General features: G+C 32.5%; 2 protein-coding genes across 19 annotated transcripts in view; one reads left to right on the top strand and one right to left on the bottom strand.

Annotated features, from left to right (window-relative positions):
- The window catches only part of LOC145258337 (protein spire homolog 1-like), a 559,588-nt gene that overhangs the window by 33,646 nt on the left and 503,390 nt on the right, over positions 1-22,552 (bottom strand). For 6 of the 18 annotated variants that reach the window (XM_080116504.1, XM_080116505.1, XM_080116509.1 and 3 more), the window contains one exon: positions 12,769-12,819. The exons of the other annotated variants lie outside the window; for them this stretch is intronic. In XM_080116504.1, coding sequence (XP_079972630.1) covers positions 12,769-12,819 — 51 coding nt within the window. The remainder of the gene's footprint in view (positions 1-12,768; positions 12,820-22,552) is intronic. 18 annotated transcript variants of the gene reach the window in all.
- On the top strand, positions 8,020-10,351 carry LOC145258338 (uncharacterized). Its single transcript, XM_080116524.1, has 2 exons — positions 8,020-9,142; positions 9,192-10,351. Coding segments are annotated over exons 1-2 (960 nt in total). The 5' UTR covers positions 8,020-9,141; the 3' UTR covers positions 10,151-10,351.

The following is a 22,552-nucleotide window of genomic DNA, read 5'->3' as shown; positions in this document are numbered from 1 at the left end:
ATGCGCAAATATACATTTATATCTTTAATAACATTATTTTTTAAGTTTTTATACGCAGATGAACTTAGATTAGACGGGAACAAATGAGACTGGATGTTTTGGTTTCGATTCTAGCTCACAGCACTCAAGTAATATTTTTTTTTTTTTTTTTAATTTTGAAATAACTACTATATAATGGGTACAATATAATAAGCAACAGAGAATACGAATTCTGCATAAACTAAAATATCACATTTAAGCGTATTTAAGACCAGGCAACACCAGGTGGCCTGCTAAAATATATATTTTACAGACGAGACGCTTCACTAGTTATCTCACTGCTGATGCTATTCTCTATCTATATAAGAGCCAGGTACGTCCAAGGATGGAATACTGTTGCCACATCTGGGCAGGAGCTGCTAGAAAGGACTTGGCCTGCCTTGATAGAGTTCAAAATAGACTTCGTAGCCTCGTAGGAGATGTCCTTTTCTCTTCCTTGCAACCTTTATCTCACAGAAGAGATGTTGCGAGTTTGTCTCTGATGTATCGTTATTTTCATGGAAAGTGTTCGACTGAGCTTCAATCTATGGTCTCCCCTCGCCAAACTTTCACAAAAAACACTCGTCTAGCTATAAACACTATCAATAATTCCCCCCACTCTTTATCTGTGCATAAACCTAAACGTAGATTCCATGAACGAAGCTTCTTTCTTAGAACTGCACGCCTGTGGAATTGTCTTCCGTTTTCCTGCTTTCCGGCTGACTACAATATGGTTGTCTTCAAGTCTAACGTAAATAAGTTCCTGATGAGCCGTTCCATATAAGTTATCAACTTTACCAAATTTTCATTACTAATGATTACTATATTGTCCAATTTCTACTGTACACTCTTTAACCCTTATCCTTGAGTGGCCTCTTGGCCTTGATAATGTGGTGACGCCTATGTAAAAAACAAAAAAAAGTTCAAGAAATTTAAATATAATTTTAACTGAAGCATATAAAAACATTCAGATCTTAAACGAACAATAATCAAAACTGCTTGAAGACGACTGATGAAATTCAGTTAAAAGTACTTGCAAAAAACAACCAGGAGAAAAAACAGATGGACCAAGACGACTATGGAACTTTCTTGCGCAGGTTCAACCGAATAATAAGAGCAAAAAATCGAAAAATTACAAGAAAAAGCTCATTAAGCAAAAGAACTCGTCTGAATGAAAACATGCTGCAATAAATGCACAATATATATTTTTTTGAAAAGGGGGGGGTATTTTTCTCCCGAAATTTATCGAAGTTCCATACAACCAACGGACTTTATATAAATCGGACATACGAACAACTTGGTTGGAAAATAATTATACATCGAGGTGCGGAATGATAGACGAATAAACAGTTAGACATTTCTCTACTCAAACATACCCGTCTACTTGTTTGTTTATTTTTCTTTTCTTTACTCTCATGATTCCGGTCTTTTCCGCATTGCTTTTGGCTTTTAAAACTTCAATATATTCCTTTACCAACAATGCTTCAAGCAAACTACCATCTACTTTATATATATATATATATATATATATATATATATATAAATAATGGTTGTATAGATTGGTTTCCTAGAGGTAAATCCAATGAAACCTGTGTGATTATTAAAGAGTGCTCAATGAAAAACAAAGCTGATATACAGTCTATTATTTGGTCTGATGAGGTGGTCTCCTTAAATTAGGATTCCACTGAAACATGTCTGCACATATGTAACCAATAATGTTTGTATAATAAACAGACTATATAAGGATATGTTTATGATAAAGACAAAATTATGTCGAAAAGTACTTTGATTTATAAACAAATAAACATTTGTTTTTTTTAATCTGTGTTGAATTGGCTAACTAAACCATGCGAGTCTCCTAATCTGGACACTTGAAAATCACCGTTGATAACACCGAACTGATGAAGACGTGATTACGTTGAAAAGTACTGTTGAAAATTTATAAATAAATGTTTATGGGAATGATAAATGAAAATCTTTTGCATTTGAATTTATATATATACATCTTTTACTATATATATATATATATATATATATATATATATATATATATATATATATATATATATATATATGTGTGTGTGTGTGTGTGTGTGTGTGTGTAAATATGTATGAATAAAAAATTAATACGAAAAATATATAAATATTTATATCTTTTATGTATTCATTCCTATTTGTTGACGTGTAGGGATACAAAAAGTCTTTTGAAAAAAAAAAACAAAAAAAAAAACAAAACAAAATTGTTATAATTCGAAATATTGAAAAGAACGGCAGGTAACTGAAACAATAATGTAACTTAACAGAAAAATATGGTAATAAAAAATAAAACGCATATTGCTCTACAACAGTATTGAGCACTTTCTTCAGTTCTTATTAATTACCATTTCTACTATATATATATATATATATATATATATATATATATACACACACACACAGTATCTAAAAAATATTTTATTTGAATAACAACGAACCATTTTGATAATAATATCGGAATAAATGAGAATATTGGAAGAAAATGTGTAAAAATAGTGTTGACGTCAGAAATTTCTCACATACGGCTAGAATAAGAATTATGAATGTTAAGTAATTCTTCGTATGACGCTAAAAAGATGATACATTTCTTCACCTTTTATATAATATCTAGCAGGGGGTCGCTGGCTGTTGCTCAGGTGTGGAGAGGTTTTATTGTAAGGGTATTGGGCAACTCAACCCTAAAAAAAAAAAAAAAAAAAATAGCAACGAAAAGATAAAAAAAATTAGCAGCAGTAGCCAAGCTCAAACCTGTAACGCTAAGAGAAAAAGGGAACACGTACATCAAATCTGTTGCCAAGGCTGCTGGAAAAATGGTGGGATCTTTCTATCGATCCGGTAGATATCTCACTGATGATGCTATTCTCTATCTATATAAGAGCCAGGTACATCCAAGGATGGAATACTGTTGCCACATCTGGGCAGGAGCTGCTAGAAAGGACTTGGCCTGCCTTGATAGAGTTCAAAATAGACTTCGTAGCCTCGTAGGAGATGTCCTTTTCTCTTCCTTACAACCTTTATCTCACAGAAGAGATGTTGCGAGTTTGTCTCTGATGTATCGTTATTTTCATGGAAAGTGTTCGAATGAGCTTCAATCTATGGTCCCCCCTCGCCTAACTTACACAAGAAACACTCGTCTAGCTGTAAACACTATCAATAATTTCCCCCACTCTTTATCTGTGCCTAAACCTAAACGTAGATTCCATGAACAAAGCTTTTTTCTTAGAACTGCACGCCTGTGGAATTGTCTTCCGTTTTCCTGCTTTCCGGCTGACTACAATATGGTTGTCTTCAAGTCTAACGTAAATAAGTTCTTGATGAGCCGTTCCATATAAGTTATCAACTTTACCAAATTTTCATTACTAATGATTACTATAATGTCCAATTTCTACTGTACACTCTTTAACCCTTATCCTTGAGTGGCCTCTTGGCCTTGATAATGTGGTGATGCCTATGTAAAAAAAAAAAAAAAAAAAGAAAAAGAAAAAGGGAGTGAAAAAAGCAAACACTTTAGTCGTCTCGCCATTCAAGATAAGGTCTTTTGCATATACATCATGACCAGAAGCACATGACTTCACAAAAAAATGTCAACTCCTGTCAAACAACGGCCCAGTTGATGGTCAAAAATGAATGTTTTTGGCCAATTTCTGGATATTTTTATATTGAAAAACGAAAGCAACACGTGGCGATCTGAAAATGTCGAATATTTAACGTTTCAAAGTCAGGCAAATTAAATAGACAGATGACCCCTGTTGTTAACTCGTAGATATTATCATTTAGACATGATATAAAAAGTTTTTAAAATGAGTGACGGCCTCAAGAACCCACCAGAAAAAAGCCTGTTGACATACACAAAAAGCGAACATACATACACACACACACACACATTTTCGCTTTTATATGTATAGACTAGCAGGGGGTACCCGGCAATGCCCGGGTGTTTGGAGGTGTGTGTAGTGTTAAATAAAAAAGAACCCGGGGGATGGGGGTCGAACCCGAAGCCCTGAGGCGAAGTTTGAAAATAAAATCGGCCAGCCAGAATGAGTTAGTGAAAGATGTTTGAATTTATTCAAGTAAAAATCAAATTGACAGGTGCGCGGCCGGAAGTCATCGAGAGTTACGACGACGACAAAGGTTTGTTTGTTATAAGCGAAGTAAAAAAAGAAAACAACGTTAACACTTAAGCAGGGAAAAAAACACAAAAAAACTGATGTAAGGCAAACGAACGATGGAAACAGAAACGAACACGTGAAAAATGGCTTAAATAAGCCTGTTTCGATATTAAAATTTAAAAAATCGGTGGGTACCCGGGTGTTTTTGGGGATCGCTAAGAATAAGCAAAGTAAAAAAAAAAAAAACAGAAAAACGAACGTTTCGTGAAAAATGGCTTAAATAACACTGATTCAATATTTAAATTTAAAAAAAAATTTAAAAAAAAAAAATCATCTCACACGATTTGAACCCAAAACGTTTAGATAATGAACAAAGGCCTTAACCAATTGAGCTAAAGCAACATACATGAAGTTTGTTCAGTTTTTCAACTATTTAAAGTAAATCAGGTCATGACGTCATCTGACGCATGCGTAGAATCAGTCATTGTCACGAGAGGACCGTTTTTGTTGACCCCCACCCCCCCGTCGAAAATTGTCGATTTCGGGGTGAAAAAGTTAACGTTTTTGGCCAATTTGTCAATATTTTTCAAGCAAAGGATGGAGCTTTGATGTGATACAGAGTTTGTGAATTTTCGTCGCGTCTATCGAAAGTTTTTAGCAGACATCCAAACATACACACAAACATACATACATACATTTTCGCTTTTATATATATATATATATAGATTAAACATTTTTAAAAACCAGGATAAAGTTATAACCTGCTGACTTAGAATGAATGCTTTATAACAAATTGATGGTCGAATATGGTTAAATTTGTGATCATTTTTGCATTAAATACTAATCTGCATTAATCCGTAACTATGCATCAAACGGATACCATAATACTTCATTTGCTGCACCTTATCATAACAAAGATCCAGACAAAATATCAGCCCAGTAGTTTCTGAGAAAAAAATGGAACGAACAGACAGATAGACAAAGAGAAATGTGATATAAATATAGAAATATAATCTATCGATCGATGCCTCCGTTCAGTCTCGAAAGACAAAGGATACCCCCTGTAGGGGCAGTTGCACGTGTCATTGTGAAGCAAGGGTCGAACAATCACCAACCAGACCTCTCACGAATCGGCACTGTTTGGGTCCTGTGGCAAGAAGAAGACCAGGCCGACTGGAAACAATGCAGAGATAAGCGGAGAGCATATACAGCACCTGGAAGTTCCAAATAGTCACCCATTTAGTACTGACCAGGTTCAATGTTGCTTAACTTCGGTGATCTGGCGAGAACCGGTGTGTCAACGTGATTATGCCGTATAATCTATATATTAATACAAAAGCGGGTGTGTGATTTTGTGTGTAACACTTACATCTTTTTTCTTCCGAGTGACTGTCATTTAATTGTTATGACCTTCAATTTCATGTAATAAGTTGGTTGATTGTTTTTGTTTTACGGCATATCAAACCTTTTCAGGTTATTTAATGCCGAATCCAGTGATTTTAAAGAACAATTTTTTAATAGAGTATATTTGTTTTTTTTTTCAAGTCAGTTTCTATTTAACCCATAGTTGGGACCCTTACAGGTACTACCGCTCCAGGTCAGAGTGAACCTGGGAGCAATGGCAATTAAAGGGTGGCTCCACGCTCCTCCAAAGCCCGCAAGCTGGGGCCTCACCATCGGATATCGTTTAAGGTCATATTCAGGACCTTCATGTAATAAATAATTTTACCAAGAATTATTCATAAGCTTTGTTTTCGATTATGGCTGAAGGAACTCAAGTTATATACATATTTTTTTTTTTCTACATAAGTTTTGGTTTTGGTTTCGATTCAAGCTTACCCTTCCGGGCCTTGATAAGTGGTGATCACTGTGTAAAAAAAAAAAGAAAAGCTGATGCACCCAAGTTATATGGATATATTTTTTTTATTTTTGAAATCACAACTTTATAATATATAAAAATCGATAGAAAATTGACTCTATAATAATAATAATAACAACAAATACGAAATTAGCATAAATTAAAATATTTAAGCGTATCTTATGACCGGGCTATGCCGGGTGTCCTTGCTAGCTTAGATAAAAACTCTTGCACTTTTAACAAAAGAGCTACAGTAACATCTACTAAGTCAATTGATTGGCCTTCGGGTCAAGATCAAAGTGTAGTATCTGTTCCGACAGATACTGCAAGCTATGACTAGCTATGACTAGCAAAGACCAGATGTGGGGGCAACCCCACATGCCTGACCTTTAACCAGCTCCCATTTCCCACCTCTCGGGAGCTGGTCCCCTTTTTCCCTTCCCTTCACTCCTCACATTAAAAATTGGCCTTGTGCCTAATTTGCTTGGTGGGGGAGCAAATAAATACCATCTGTTCTTCAGATGCTGCACTTCATTTTCTTGTTCTCTTTCGGTGGAGGAGAAATCCTTCACGACTGAGACAATTTTTATTTTTGCACCTTTTCTCCACGTTAAAAAACGACCCTGGTGTCTAACTCTGTCCCGTGGGGAGGCATAGTAAATAGGTACAATAACATCCACAGAATGCCAACATCAACATATGAATGAGTCCCCCGTGGAATTTCCACAGGTCCCGCTAGTTATTCTTTATTGTTCTTATGACAATAAAAGAATTATTATTTTATCATCTAAGTTACAGCATGTTAAAAACAGGCATATAAATTAGATGGTAGAAAAAAACAAAAAAAAAAAACCAAAAAAAAAAAACCTAAAAAACAATGCTGCAAAAAAAAAAAAAAAAGAAAGAGAGAGTCACTCTTTCTCTATATGAAATAAAAAAAATATCAGCGATTATATCAACATGTGGTGAGAGATGGACGACGTGTGCGATTAATTACAAATTACAACTAATTAGAATAGAAATGGAACTAAGTAATTTTTTAGCATGCATTTTATAGGTCATCTGTAATATAAAGGGCAGTTGTCCATGTGTAGAGCCGGTTAAAATTCAAAAACTACAAAACAAACACCCACAAAGTTGGATTTTTCTTTGCTGCAGATGAATTACATTTAAGATTTAGATTTAGAAAAAGTTATCCATTCATTGACTCTAAACTAGCATAGATGTCGTTAGATGTGTATGTCAGTTTTTTTTTTTTAGTTAGCTAATGGGAAGTAACTGATTTTTTTATGAAAGAGTTACTTCCCTTATGCCGACTCATTTCTCCCGGATATCTTAGCACTAAGTGAAACTAACCTACACTCCTCCATCCCTTCTAACAACTTTAACATGTCTGATTATCTTCCATTTTGCTGTAAGGACTCAGACACGGACTTGGAGTCTATATTCAAAACACCTTCCCCTCGATTAGATAATCAAAACTAGAATCGGACGACCAGGCCTTAATGTGCTTTAGACTAAACCTGCAGCATTGCGTTGGTTACTTATATTTTCCCTACTATTCTTCCTCGACCCAGGACTGTACCTTAATCAACCAAGTCTCTGACTAGTGCGCAAGTACATGTATTTGATGACATTAATGTCCACCACAGTAATTGGCTTAATATCATCCTGTCATGTTTCGCGATGATCGATTCCGTGGTGTGGACTGTAGGAGAGTATATATACATAGACTATGACTTTGACCTTTGACCGTAACCTTGAAAAATGGTGTGTACGATCCCTACGTGGGGGACCATCATCATCCCAGGTTTGGTCTACTGGTGTGGGCTGTAGGAGAGTTGTGTATACACACACACACAAACGCTACTACTTTTATATATATATATATATATATATATATATATATATATATATATATATACACACAAGGTGGAATGATAAAATTGTCGCCCTAGAAAAAAAGACATGATTCCATTTCTGTTTAATGAAAAACGGTTTTCTTTTTTTTTTTTGTTGTTGCAGACCATCTACTAGTTGGCCAGTTGTGTACAAATCCCAAGAGCGATAGAAACCTTCTATCATGTCTGAAAGTGATACGATATTCAACGAGCAATATCGGATATCTATTGATCCAAGTTATAACAACAGGACCATTGCCAGCACCCTCAAAATGCAAATCCAGACGGTTCAATGCTTGAGGACACAGTTCAATGTATTAGACGATCCACGGTTATGGTTTTTGGTCTGATTTCAAGTGAGGGTCACATCATGCCACCTCACATCTTCGAAGTCGGCTTGAAAGTCAACACCAAAGTGTACCTGGATGTGTTAAAGAGTGTGGTGATCCCCTGGTTCGTTGTTTTAGGGCATAATAACCCTTTTCAGGTTATTTAATGCCAAATCCAGTGATTTTGAAGAAAATTTATTTTAATAGAATATATTTGTTTTTTTCAAGTCGGTTTCTATTTAACCCATAGTTGGGACCCTAACAGGTACTACCACTCCGGGTCAGAGTGGACTTGGGAGCAAGGGGCAATTAAAGGGTGGTTCCACACTCCCAAAAGCCCACCAGCTGGGGCCTCACCATTGGATATAGTTTAAGGTTATATCCAGGACCCGGTGATCCCCTGGTGCAATCAGATGGCAGCTGACAGACTCCTTGGTGTGTCAGCAGGACTATGCCATCCCACGTCCAAAGAGACCCAGGCTTGGCTTAAGGAGTGCTACGACTTTGGACCGTTCTCTCACTGCAAAACTGATTTAAACCAGTTTCCCTCTGATGATAAGCAATGTTTGTAGTTTCCAGGATTTTTTCTGAAACATTTTGTTTATTGATTTTTTTTTTTAAAGAAAATATAAGTGCAGTCAGTTTCCTAAATATGTGGAACAGTCAAGATCAACTAGTTTAATAAAGTCCAAAGTGTTTTCTTTTGCATTTATCTTCAGCGATGAGGCAATCCCATTTTTTAAAACAGGGATGAAGAGTGATCAAGTATAGCTAGTACCATTCGACAAGTTACACATGTTATCATATGACAAGTCACATGTGTTATCATATGATGAGTCACAAGTGTTACAATACGACAAGTCACGAGTGTTACAATACGACAAGTCACAAGTGTTACAATACGACAAGTCACAAGTGTTATCATATGACAAGTCACAAGTGTTATCATATGACAAGTCACAAGTGTTATCATATGACAAGTCACAAGTGTTATCATATGACAAGTCACAAGTGTTATCATATGACAAGTCACAAGTGTTATCATATGACAAGTCACAAGTGTTATCATATGACAAGTCACAAGTGTTATCATATGACAAGTCACAAGTGTTATCATATGACAAGTCACAAGTGTTATCATATGACAAGTCACAAGTGTTATCATATGACGAGTCACAAGTGTTATCATGTGACTCGTCACATGTGTTATCATATGACGAGTCACATGTGTTATCATATGACGAGTCACATGTGTTATCATACGAAGAGTCACACGTGTTATCATACGAAGAGTCACACGTGTTACAATACGACAAGTCACACGTGTTATCATACGACAAGTCACACGTGTTATCATACGACAAGTCACACGTGTTATCATATGACGAGTCACAAGTGTTATCATATGACGAGTCACAAGTGTTATCATACGAAAAGTCACACGTGTTATCATACGACAAGTCACACGTGTTATCATACGACACGTCACACGTGTTATCATACGACACGTCACACATGTTATCATACGACACGTCACACATGTTATCATACGACACGTCACACGTGTTATCATACGACAAGTCGCACGTGTTATCATACGACAAGTCGCACGTGTTATCATACGACAAGTCGCACGTGTTATCATACGACAAGTCACACGTGTTATCATACAAGTTACCCGTGTTATCATACGACAAGTCACATGTGTTATCATACGACAAGTCACACATGTTATCATACAAGTCACACGTGTTATACGACAAGTCACACATGTTATCATACAAGTCACACGTGTTATCATACGACAAGTCACCCGTGTTACAATACAAGTCACACGTGTTATCATATGACAAGTCACAAGTGTTATCATACGAAAGTAAACAGAAAAAGTCAAACTAACAAGAATAAAAATAGGCCATACACATTTAACCCACTCATATCTGCTAAACAAAGAAAGCTAATCCATTTGTATACCTTGTCAAACAAAACTCACAATAAAAACATTAACTGAATGCACTGATTTTGTAACAACGAGGAATAATTTCTACATAGAAAAAAATATTAAGGATTTATTCAATAAAAACAATCCCCATATCAAACTTCCATACCTTAAAAAAAAATTGGCCTTTATCAAAAAATTTAAAAATAACGCTAGAGCAGGGGACAAAGGATACCTGAATCCATAGACATTCGGCATAAAATAACCCAAAGGGTTGGCATGCCATAAAACCCAACAAAACAAATAAACAAACAAGCAAGCAAAGACAAGTCATAAGTATTATCATAAAATGGCATAAATCTTAATTTTCAGTGATGTAAAAGGCCAATAACAGAAAAACTCCTAAAATCATATAAAATTTTACAACCCCTTCCCCATGTGTGAGCCTGCATGCAAAGGAAAAAACCACAACTAAAAAACAATCTGAGTAATGTGCTAGTGATATGTAGTAAGCACATATTTTTAAAATAATTTGAACAATTTTTCACTCGTCAAATAAATAATAAATTTTTCAGATTGGATATTAATTGTCTATTGGGATGAGGTGATTTCAGTATGGATTTCGTTTTTCAGACTCACTTCCTCATCTTCGGTGTTTTTTCCACTACGTTTAGGCCGTATCATCCTTTGGCCTTCTTCAGGTGTATCTCGAACTCGGGAACTGTTTTTATTGAATTTCAAACCCAACCTTTTATTGTTACGGGGGTACCATGTTCTCGTTCCATTCAGGCCGTCCCTGCTGCTACCGCTTAATGCTGCTGCGTCTATCGCTGTCATTGTGTTGTCACTGCCACTGCTTTCGCTCAGGATTGAACTCAGCACCTTGGAGACTTGCAATGTCTGCTCTAACGTCTTAGTCGCCTTGGCCATTTGTCACTCTTTTCAGATTATGTTTTTTTTTTTTTTCGAAAGGGGTTCATCATCAACTTTCCTAAACAATAACAATTGATTTCAAATAAGACAAGACGAGCATGCAAAGACCCCCTTCACGAATGAAAAATTTACTTTTACCATGACTAATGTTTGGGCAACATTTCAAAAAAAATCTAAAGACGTGGTTACTGAGAAAAGTACAAACGGACAAACTGGAGTAATAATACTAGGTCCAATCCCTTCTTTGTCGAGGGACCAAAAATTAAACTTTAAAGAAAGACACATGTGATGAGGAAAGAGACAGGAAGTCATTCTTTGATTAAACAGACCTATTATCACAAATTGTTTGAAAATTTGGCAAAATTGACATTTTTAGTTTTTAAAGAGAACTATAGTAAGAAAACAGAAGACAACGCCAGATAGAGGGAAAGTGAACAAAAAGAAAAAAAGAAAAAAAAAAGAAAGAAGAAAAAGAGATATAAAATCCATCCAAATAATGACGAAAAATAATATAGAGGTATGGTTGTAGGAATTTATCAGAAATTAACTTTTTTAGATAAAAAAAAAAGAAAAGAAAAGTGAATTTCAAACAAAAAGCAGAGAATTTATAACCATAGGAGACTCTAGCAATTTTTGCAAATATTTGCGGATTAAAAAAAAAAGTTTTTTACTGTGCACATCTATTTAATTAAATACAATTTGTGGCAAAATTTCAGGAAAAACTAATGGACGGTTATCTGGCAATCGTCCAGACCAACGGACGCCACTGAAAACATAGGTCCCTCTATGATAAATCAGGGAACCAAAAAACAAACAAACAAAAAAAAAAACACAACATAATTCTGCTAAAATTAATCATTGATTAAGAGAAGTAAACCAATTCCTATGACCTCATCACAAATTGTTTCATATTTTAACGTCCACGGTGCAATTAACAATTTTAGGTTTTAGAGAGAACTGTCATAAGAAGGAAAAGAAAGGCAAAACGAGATACAAAGAGACAAAAGAGGAAAAAAAAAAAGAAAGAGAAATAAAATCTAGCTAAATGGAGACGAAAAAGTAAATATGTAGTGATTTGGCAGATATTTTTTTTTTTTTTAATTAAAAAAAAAAAAAAAATTAGTAAATTCTGACCTAAATACATAGAAATAACAACTATACGATGAAAATGCAGTTTGGTAGAAATTAACCTTTTCTTATTAACAAAAATAAAAAATAAAATTTAAAAAAAAAAAGAAAAAAGACACCTGACATCCGTGGGAGGCTCTAGCGATTTATGTGAAAATCCACTTTTTCAAATGAAAAAAGGAAAAAAAGAAAAAAGAGCAAAAAAGAAAAAGAAAAAAAGTGCATCTTTCGGCTGAAAAATGTAGAACTCACATCCCTGGATTTTATTATAAAATAAATTGTTTGGGTCATAAACCCAAACATATTTAAGTTGCAATATTTTCGATATTTTAAAAAATTACCAAAACTACAACAAAAACTACACAACAAAAAAAAAAAACATTTCTAACGAGAATGTGTTCTTTTCTGATCTACGTGGTTTGGGTGGAGGGCAAAAACAAGAATTACATCTAGTCACCTAGAGTGACTTCTAACCACTAAGGCATCACAAAATGTACTATGGGACCATGTACAATACCTTAGGGGTCTTCTCTGGGGAGAAGTACACAGGAGAATAGGTGACATCACACTGAAGGTGAAAGAAAGAGAAAGCATCGTTTAATGCTTTGGCGTAGAATTAAAGAAGAAAAAAAAAACAACTATTAAAAGAACTTTTTGGAAGTTAAAAGGAAATAACTATCGCTTGTTAGAAATTTGGATGGGCCAGAAGAGGAAAGAGTAAAGTTAAAAAAAGAAATTTTTTTTCTTTTATTAAAAGACATGTTCAGATTTCTTGTGATAAATATTCTAGGAAATAAAAAAAAAAAAAATGGATTCGTCCTCATCTTTCTTGAGTGTCATTTTCACGTTTCGATCGATGTAACCTCTGACCTTCGTCAGGTGTATTCTTGCCAAAGAATTTGGATAGAATTTTGAACGGAACACACTAGAATATACTGACCAAATTTTAGGTAAAATCTTTAACCCTAAGAAAAGATTTTACCAAAAATTTGGTCAGTATATTCTGATTATTATTCTAACTTATATTTGGGGTAATAATTACAAAATCAAAGTCTCAAAAGTTTATGTTTAAGGAAAAACAGAAATTAACGCAAAAGTATTGGATACATTGATTTAATATTTGATTGCATAAACTTTGTTACGTTTAATAGCTTCCAATCGCTTTCTATAGTTGTACACACGTTTTTTGCAAAGATCTGCAGGTATTTTGCACATTTCTTCTTTGCAGAATTCTTCTAGTTGTTGAATATTTTGTGGATTTCTCTTGTGAACATTGATCTTCAATAATATTTTCCACAAATTTTCAATTGGGTTCAACCGGGCCAAATAAAAACATCAATTTCATTATTTTTAAGCCATTCTTTGGTTAGTTTGGCAGTATGTTTGAGATAATTGTTGTCCCGAAAGACGAAATTGCTATTATATTACAAATCAGCAGATTTCCGGAGGTTTTTCTCCAGAATATCTGCGCGAGCCTTTTCTAGTCTCACACAAAAACACGCGTTCACATCTCAAGCTATATTACTTGTCACATACATACGCGCACACAAACATACGCGCCCACGTCCACACATGTACATACACTCATATTCACGTGTATATGATGATTGCAACGTCTTGTCAGACGAGTGCCACTCCCTCAGATATTTAAAATCCATGAGCCCAAATGCCTGAGGGAGTATCTATACAAAGATGATGTTACAGAGTCTTAGCTTTGTACGACAGCTAAGTCTCTCTCTCGGTTCAAAATGTTGAGATCCAGCAACAAGCAAGAGCAAGATAGCCAGCAACAAATTAAACTGCAGACCAGCTTAATGCGGGTACTGGTCTCCCGCTTTATGGTTTTTTAAATCAGAGATTTGCTTCTCCTAGAAAGGTTGCCTTCACCACGGCTTACGGGAGCCCTCTCCACCCCAATACACACACACAAATATACACGGTGCTAGTTGGCCGTTGACCCAGAAAAAGAGTTCATTCGCCCTTTGGAAGATCTTGTTTTTAATCCTCCAGGGAGACTAGCTGCCCTCCTCACCAAACAAGTCTGGTGGGGGAACCAGTTTAGTCGCCGGTGACCCGACCATGAGGCAGGTAGTACTGGGTTACATGGTACCAGTAGCATATGACATGACCTGACATATACACACACAAGGACAACGTCATTTCCCCTTTCAAAGGAAACCCACACATGCGCAAAAGACCACAGGAAACGACTATAAAAACAAGAGACAAGCTGCTTCCAGTCTTTTCAGACCAGCCTCCTAGCTGGTCAGTCTACGGACCGACAGCGTGCCTAACGCCACTTGCTACTATGTGGGACAAAAAGCTAACAGACCGTACGTACACTTTATACGCTTTCTATCTCCATAACCTGGATTGACTTTCTCACTCTTTCTCTCTCTATAGAACTTGTGCCAGAGAACACCACCGCATAGCTGACGGCTAACATGGCGCACAGTTTAACTGATGTCAACCCTCTATCCTTTGTTTTTGTCTACACGCTGGACAATCATTCTCATTTCTATTATATTACTCACTTCTCTTCCCACGCGTGAACAAACGATAGTGAGATGAACACACATTTCCTTTTTCCTTCTATACTACCAATCCTGCAACAAACGATGGTTACACCCGCACGGACATGAACACGTGTTATATCTAAAACATTCATTCTTTCAACAGTAAATAAACAACACGTTTATCTTATTCATCAAATGAGTTTTTGTTTCCTTCAATTCCATTCGTTTCATTATTTTTTCTTGTAGCGAGCTAGGGTATTTATATTCTGGTCCGCAACATATCCTTGTACATATGCCTATTCATTCTACCATTGATGATTTCTAATTCACCAGTATCATTGGATGAAAAACATCCCCATACCATAATCGAACCACCATCAAACTGTAGGAATGGTATTCTTTTTGTTGTAGCCTGTGCCATTTTCCCACCATACCTGTGTTGCTGTGTTTCTTGTAAAGATTTCAATTTTCGTTTCATCTGACCAGATTAACTTGTTTCAAAGTTCTTGTGATTTCTTCTCATATGTTTAACTTAATTCAAACATGATCTGACACGTTGACGCTTCAATAATGGAACTGTTCTTGGAGATCTTGAAACACAACTTGCACGATTTAAAGCTCTACTGATTGTATCTTTGCTCACATCAATCCCAGCTTCTCTGAGGTCGATTTAAATTTCACGAGTTACAAAAGGGTTTCTTTGTACCTTTCTGCTTACACAACTTAAATTTTTTTTCGTTTAACTTCATTGGTTGACCACATCTTGGAAGACTTGCAACAGCTTCAGCGTTTTTAAACTTTCTAATAACGTTTCCAACTGTACTAAGTGGTAGATTAAGTGCCCTTGATATTATTTGATACCCTTTTCCTTCTTTGTGCTTATCAATGATTTTTTGACGAATGTCTATTGACAACTCTTTAGTTTTAGGCACTTTTATAAATGAACTGGTTGACTTTGAAACAGGTGAACAGAAACTGGAAGAACTTTATAAAAATTATTTTGATATACAGCTCTCTGATTGGTCAATGATACATCACTTGCATTATTGCAACGTGAAAAGCAAAAGTCATCAAAAATTATTTTAGAAAAGGGATCTTTTAAATGTATCCAATACTTTTGTGTTAATTTATATTTTTCTTCAAATATAAACTTTCTAAACTTTAATTTTGTAATTACTAGCCCAAATATTAGTTAGAATAATAATAGGAATATACTGACCAAATGTTAGGTAAAATCTTGAACCCTAATTAAAGTTATGAAGAAAAATGTAATGTATCCAATACTTTTGCGTGGCACTGTATATATCATCTATTATTTTTAACGAATGATTTCCTTGTTGTGTTAAATTCTATACAAGGTCTACTTAGTAATTGATTGTCATACAGCATATGTGCTACTACTAGCAGAGTTCAACAAGATACACCTGAAGAAGGTCGGAGGTTACATCAGCCGAAACGGTATGAAAATAACACTCAAGATGGAAACAGTAATCAAATAATGAATGCAAGCCTCTTGCCTTCTTTGCGTGAGGTGTGCTCACAAGATCTTAACTGATCTTGTTTCAAAACAAAACCTAGATCACCGTATCCTTTGGAGGCCTAAATCAGTAAAGAGTCACAAAGGTCTGTGTTTAGTTCTGAGGCTGCCTTGAGGCTATTACGAAAGCCAAAGGCAGGTTTATTGAGTGGAAATCAAGGGAAATCGTGTTCATGCCTTTCAGAAATGGTATTGTTGTGTAATCAAATGCAACAGATCTGACAAGATTTGAATCCTGCATGGCAAATCCCATATGCTGTGACAGTATCCATTATGTCAACAAAACACAAAAACTTAAAACTGAAGCTTATGGATACACAAGAAAAAAGAAACATGACGACATGCTGCAAATGAGAAGATCAAAGAAAATAGTTTCTAATCACGAAACAAAGAATTCGAGACTAGCAGCACAAAATTAAGAAAATATTTAAGAATAAAAAAAGAAGAAGCAAAGAATGGTTGGCATGAAAGAGTTGAAAAAAAAAAAAATTATTTGATTAAAGATGTATTTTTTTCAATTAAAAATTTTGAAGACCTAATATGTTTTGATAAAAAATTATAAAACCCCGATTTTTTTTAAATTTAAAAGATTCCATTTATTTTTTTTTTTACTTAAAAAATATTTCTGTTTTTAAATTTAAAAGATCCCATTTCTTTTTAAAATTTCAAAGAGTTAAATCTCTTAAAAAAAAAAAAAAAAAATATTCCATCTATTTTCTTAAATTAAAAGAATTCCATCTTTTTTTTTAAATTAAAAGAATCCCATCTTTTTTTTTTTTTTAAATTAAAAGAATCCCATCTTTTTTTTTTAAATTAAAAGAATCCCATCTTTTTTTTTAAATTAAAAGAATCCCATCTTTTTTTTTAAATTAAAAGAATCCCATCTTTTTTTTTTAAATTAAAAGAATCCCATCTTTTTTTTTTAAATTAAAAGAATCCCATCTTTTTTTTTAAAATTAAAAGAATCCCATCTTTTTTTTTAAAATTAAAAGAATCCCATCTTTTTTTTTAAAATTAAAAGAATCCCATCTTTTTTTTAATTTAAAAAATCCCATCTTTTTGTAATTAAAAAAATCCCATCTTTTTGTAATTAAAAAAATCCCATCTTTTTGTAATTTAAAAAATTCTATCTTTTTAAAAATTTAAAAGATTGTATTTTTTTCATCTAAAAAATTTAATTTCTCTTTTGAAATTTAAGATTCCATTTCATTTTTGGAAGTAAACAAATTTAATTTCTTTTTTAAAGTTAAAAAAATCCATTTCTTTTTTTCAATTTAAAAAATTCCATTTTTTTTTTAAATTAAAAAAAATCCGTTTCTCTTTTAAATTTAAAGGATTCTGCTTATTTTATAAAATTTTTAAAATCCATTTTTTAAAAAATTTTACAATTTCTCTTCTTTTATTTCAAAGATTTCATTTCTTTTTTTAAATTGAAAATTCTATTTCTTTCTTAAATTTAAAAAAAATTCTATTTATTTTTAGTGTAAAAAAATCCATTTTTTTTTTAATTTAAACATTTTGTTTCTTTTTAAAATTTAAAAAATTCCATTATTTTTTTAATTTAAAAGATTCTGTTTCTTTTTTTTAAATTAGAAACCTTTCTTTTATTAATTTATTTTTATATGCCAGCAGTCGATTGCACTTCTCTGTGCAAATATGGAAAATCAAACAGATTTCTTAAATGATTATTATCTTAATTTCTTAAGCAGTTACAAAAAAAGATCATCTTCATAAATGAAATTAATCTTGTAAATTTAATTTTCAGCATGGTCACCTGGTGTTGTCTAGGATTAAATGAGACGCAATCTCTTATATAAGATTTTGTTGTTGCTCGGTTGGCGAAAATATACATTGGCCAATTCGAGACTTTCAGAAAATATCTGTTTCGACCGACCTTGTTGGTCAGAAGAGACAAACCAGTTCCTGAACCCAAGACTGAAGATAAGACGTGAAAATCATTCTCGTTCTTTGTCAGAAAATGGTAAGACGAAATGGAATTCCAGAATTTAAAATTCTGTTTACAGTCTAATCGTGCGAATAAATTTGCGTTATATTCCTGTTTTCGTTCAATTAACGGAAGAGAAGCTGTGCGACATATTTCTTATGGAAATTACAACTCTGTCCTCATTAAGGACAGGATTTCTCTCACGTAGATGTCATACAAGTCTCACACTAGAAAATGGACACTCTGATGCAATCGATTCACACAAACTTCTGTAATCAATATTTTGGAAACTCTGACAGTAGTATAAACAGTTTAATTTTAGCATTTTGGAAAATCGGACATATATATATATATATATATATATATATATATATATATATATATATATATAAAATGGGTAAATAAATTCCAACGAAAGAAAGATGTATATTTAAATAAGGGAGTAGTCACCAACAATGTGTATTTTTTAACATTATTTTATTATTCCGTGTCTTGGTTTTTTCATTGAGAATTATGTTTGGATCATTGTTTTTAAGTCATTGAAATCGTTTACGTACGTTTCAGACAGTCTGTGATGCGTCCTCGTCAGAAATTATTCTGACGAGGACGCATCAGACCGTCTGAAACGTACGTAAACGATTTCAATGACTTAAAAACATTATTACAATGATCCAAACATAATTCTCAATGAAAAAACCAAGACACGGAATAATAAAATAATGTTAAAAAATACACATTGTTGGTGACTACTCCCTTATTTAAATATATATATATATATATATATATATATATATATATATATTTAGACAAATATTATTGAATAGCATGAAATTATTCTGTTTTACAATTTTCCTTTTTATCTTCTCCAATTTCTAAATAGTCCTTTTTGTGTTTTTCTCGAAATTGTATATGTTGGATCCATCGCGAGCGCTTTTGACAGAAGTACTTCTATCATCTTCAGGCATATTGTAGAAATAAATGTAGAAATTGTTTTTTAAATTACGTATATATACAATTTCTCCTAGTCACGTGGTAGCTTGTTACAAGTTAGGTGGACGGACTTTTTTTTTTATATATATTAAATACATTTATATATACAAACACAGACATATACGTATTCAAAAATTTATCCCAAACATTTCAAAACGTAAAACAGAATAACTCTGTGCTATTCAATAATATTTGTCTAAATGAGAAAATGCTGCCTAAATATACACTATATATATATATATATATATATATATATATATATATATATATATATAAATGCTGACAGTTTGAAATATGGAAACTAGCATATATATACTTCAGCAAACGCTTCTGGACCTTTTGTAAGTATCTTTTATTTTTATGTTTTGTAACTTCCAATTTTTAGAGTGGGGCCCAGTCATAACTAAACACCAATTGTGATGAGTGAAAGAAACAGCTGTAAATAAAATATTAAATCAAAACACATTTTGATAAGATTATAGTCTTTAACCTCCTCCACGCACATTTGGTGTTTCATCGGAATCCATAAAGATCGCTGTTCATTCCTGCTCCAAGTGTTATATAACGAACGTGTCTCTTACAATGGATATATAAAAGTCAGCTTAGCATGTTTTTTTGTGTCAGTTTTATCCATACTTTGACAACACAAACGCTCATCAGATATATGCTGTGTTTTCAATAAATGACAAATTCGGTCAATCAAAACAATGCCGTTTATTTGGTACTTAGACGTATAGTTGAAGTGGAGATGGGGTGGTGGCTTGATGACTCAAAAGCATTTGTTTTTATTACAATTTCGCTCTATTGTTCTTTTATTTACTATTGACGTTTTCAACTACATCATAGGTCAAAATCTGGACTAGTTTTACCTATTTGCTCTTTTTGGGGAAACCTGGCATCGTCCAAGACTGTTACTTTAACCCTCATTCTTGTTTATTCTGGCATATGTCCAATCTCTATTATCAAACACAAGCGCTGAACCCTGTATTATGATTTCTATTCTGCTTTTTTATTTTAATTTCCATAATTTGCAAATTATAAATGAAATAATATAAAGTAAAAATTATTTCCTTTTTATGGACGAATGCGGACCTCTACAATGACATTGAACCCTTGATCAAAATGAAATATATTTATCCAAGTTGTTAATGCATTTTCAGAATATGGTTTGGTTTTATTTGTATATATGTTTTAAAAAAAACTTCACTCAACTTTCTTTTGTGGGTTCTTATTTTTTATTTATTTTAATTAATTTTTATAATTTTCAAATTATCAAGAAAAAAACTACCACAACTAAAAGAAGAACCTGAACATGTTTTTAATTGAAGATTTCACTGTGGAAGTTAAAAGTTTAATCAAATTGTTGATATGTGAAAAAAAAAAAAAAAACGAAAAAAATATTTTTTTCGCTCTAATTTTAATCCTCAGTTTTATTGCTATGAAAACAGTTTTTACTGCAATTCAAATGAAATTAATTAAAATGAGTGACGAAAACAAAAATTAAGTTCATTATTCACCACAAATAATTGAAAAAGCCGTGGCGACCTTTAAATGACCTTGAAATGAATACTGCTTATTTAAAAAAACAATAAAATATAAGATTTGGTAAAATTTCTGAGAAGCATCTTTAAGAAATTTGAAATTCTGAATCAACAGACAAAATGCCTTTGGAACCATGTTTAAGATATTATATGAAAAAAAAAAAGGTCACAATATAAAAACAAAATCTAATGACTTAATAAAAAATATTTGCATCTTAAATGTGGTTTCAAGGGCACATTGTCTGTTTATTCAAAATTACAAAAAAACAAAATTCAAATACAATTTCAAGTACTGAAATGATTAAGCAAATATTATAAAATAAACTATAATCTATATTGAAAAAAAATTTTTTTTATTTTACAATGAATTTTGATGATTGAAAAGCACTGAAAGAATTTGACAAGATCCTCAAGGATTGCAATGTGAACTAATATTTTTTATATGAAGAAAAAAAAAAATGAATGGAATGATTAAACATAAATTAAAAATGGGAAGAAAATAAAAACATTTGTTTTCCTGATTAAAAAAAAAAAAAAAATAAAAATAAAATGAACCCCATACTCTGAAACTTAATTTATAAAAAACAATTTTCTAAAAAACGAAAAAAAAAAAAAAAACAATAAAGTGAAAACAAATTTTTTAAAAATGTTTCTTTCTATTTGTTTAAAAAAAAAAAAACTTTAATTGAAAAAAAAAAATCTTTTTTTTAAGATTTTTTAAAATGCAATAATTAAATTAGGAAAAAAAATTGACACAAATTTTTCATGAAAAGTTAAAGACGCATAAAAAAATAAGTAAATTTGATTGAATGATTTTGAATGTTTTTTGTAAAAAAAAAAAAAAAAATGGAATGCCCTATCTTGCAAATGAAAAATAAATAATTTTATAAAAAAAAAGAAAATAAATAAAAAATATGTAAATTTGATTGAATGTTTTTTGTAAAAAAAAAAAAAATTTAAAAAAATAAAATGCCCTATCTTACAACTGAGAAATAAATAATTTTATGAAAAAAAAAAAAAATAAATAAATAAAAAATATGTAAATTTAATGGCGAAAATGCATAAAAATTCACATGAAAAAAAATGATACAAATCACAGAATCCCACAGAAATTTGACGACAAAAAATTTTTTTTTATCCGATGAAAACATGGATTCATTAAGCGGATGCTGGGGTAAAATGCGGTTGAAAAAGAAAATGAAATGAAACGGGTGATGGAAATAAACTTACCTGGAACACCTGGTGAACATATGAAATATAATACGGCAGAAAAAGCTTTAATGTTTACAACAGATTAAGAAAGAAATGTTCACAATACAATGAACAATATTAAGATTTTTGTTTGGCATTTGCATCTTTTATGAACTCCTAATTAGTTGGGCTCTCGGGTAGGGTATTATTTTGGGGGGATTATAATGATTTTACGTGAATGAAAAAAAAAAAAAAAAAAAAATAGATGCTTCTATAGAATTACACCTAAATTTAGTATTATAAAAAATATAGCAAGAAAGTTTTATTTTATACTTACTTGTCAAGGAAAATAAAAACCGTTCACCAAAATTTATCGAAATTTATCTAGTGTTACAGAATGATTGTATTATTTAGATTAACGTTCCCATCTTGAGTGTTATTTGCGCAACGTACAGAGCCCTCACTTGAAACCACAGCAGAATTTCAGAATCTAGCTGACCGTAGCGTCAAGTAAATCAAATATAAATTTTAAATAAGGCTAAATATAAAAAATAAAATAAAACAAAGGAGTTGTCTTTCTT

Source organism: Euprymna scolopes, chromosome 33 (genome assembly GCF_053919585.1).
Source record: "Euprymna scolopes isolate OS-2025 chromosome 33, ASM5391958v1, whole genome shotgun sequence".
In the NCBI taxonomy this organism is placed as follows: domain Eukaryota; kingdom Metazoa; phylum Mollusca; class Cephalopoda; order Sepiida; family Sepiolidae; genus Euprymna; species Euprymna scolopes.
Note: the sequence above shows the minus strand (reverse complement) of the source record. Positions and strands in the feature narration are given on the sequence as shown.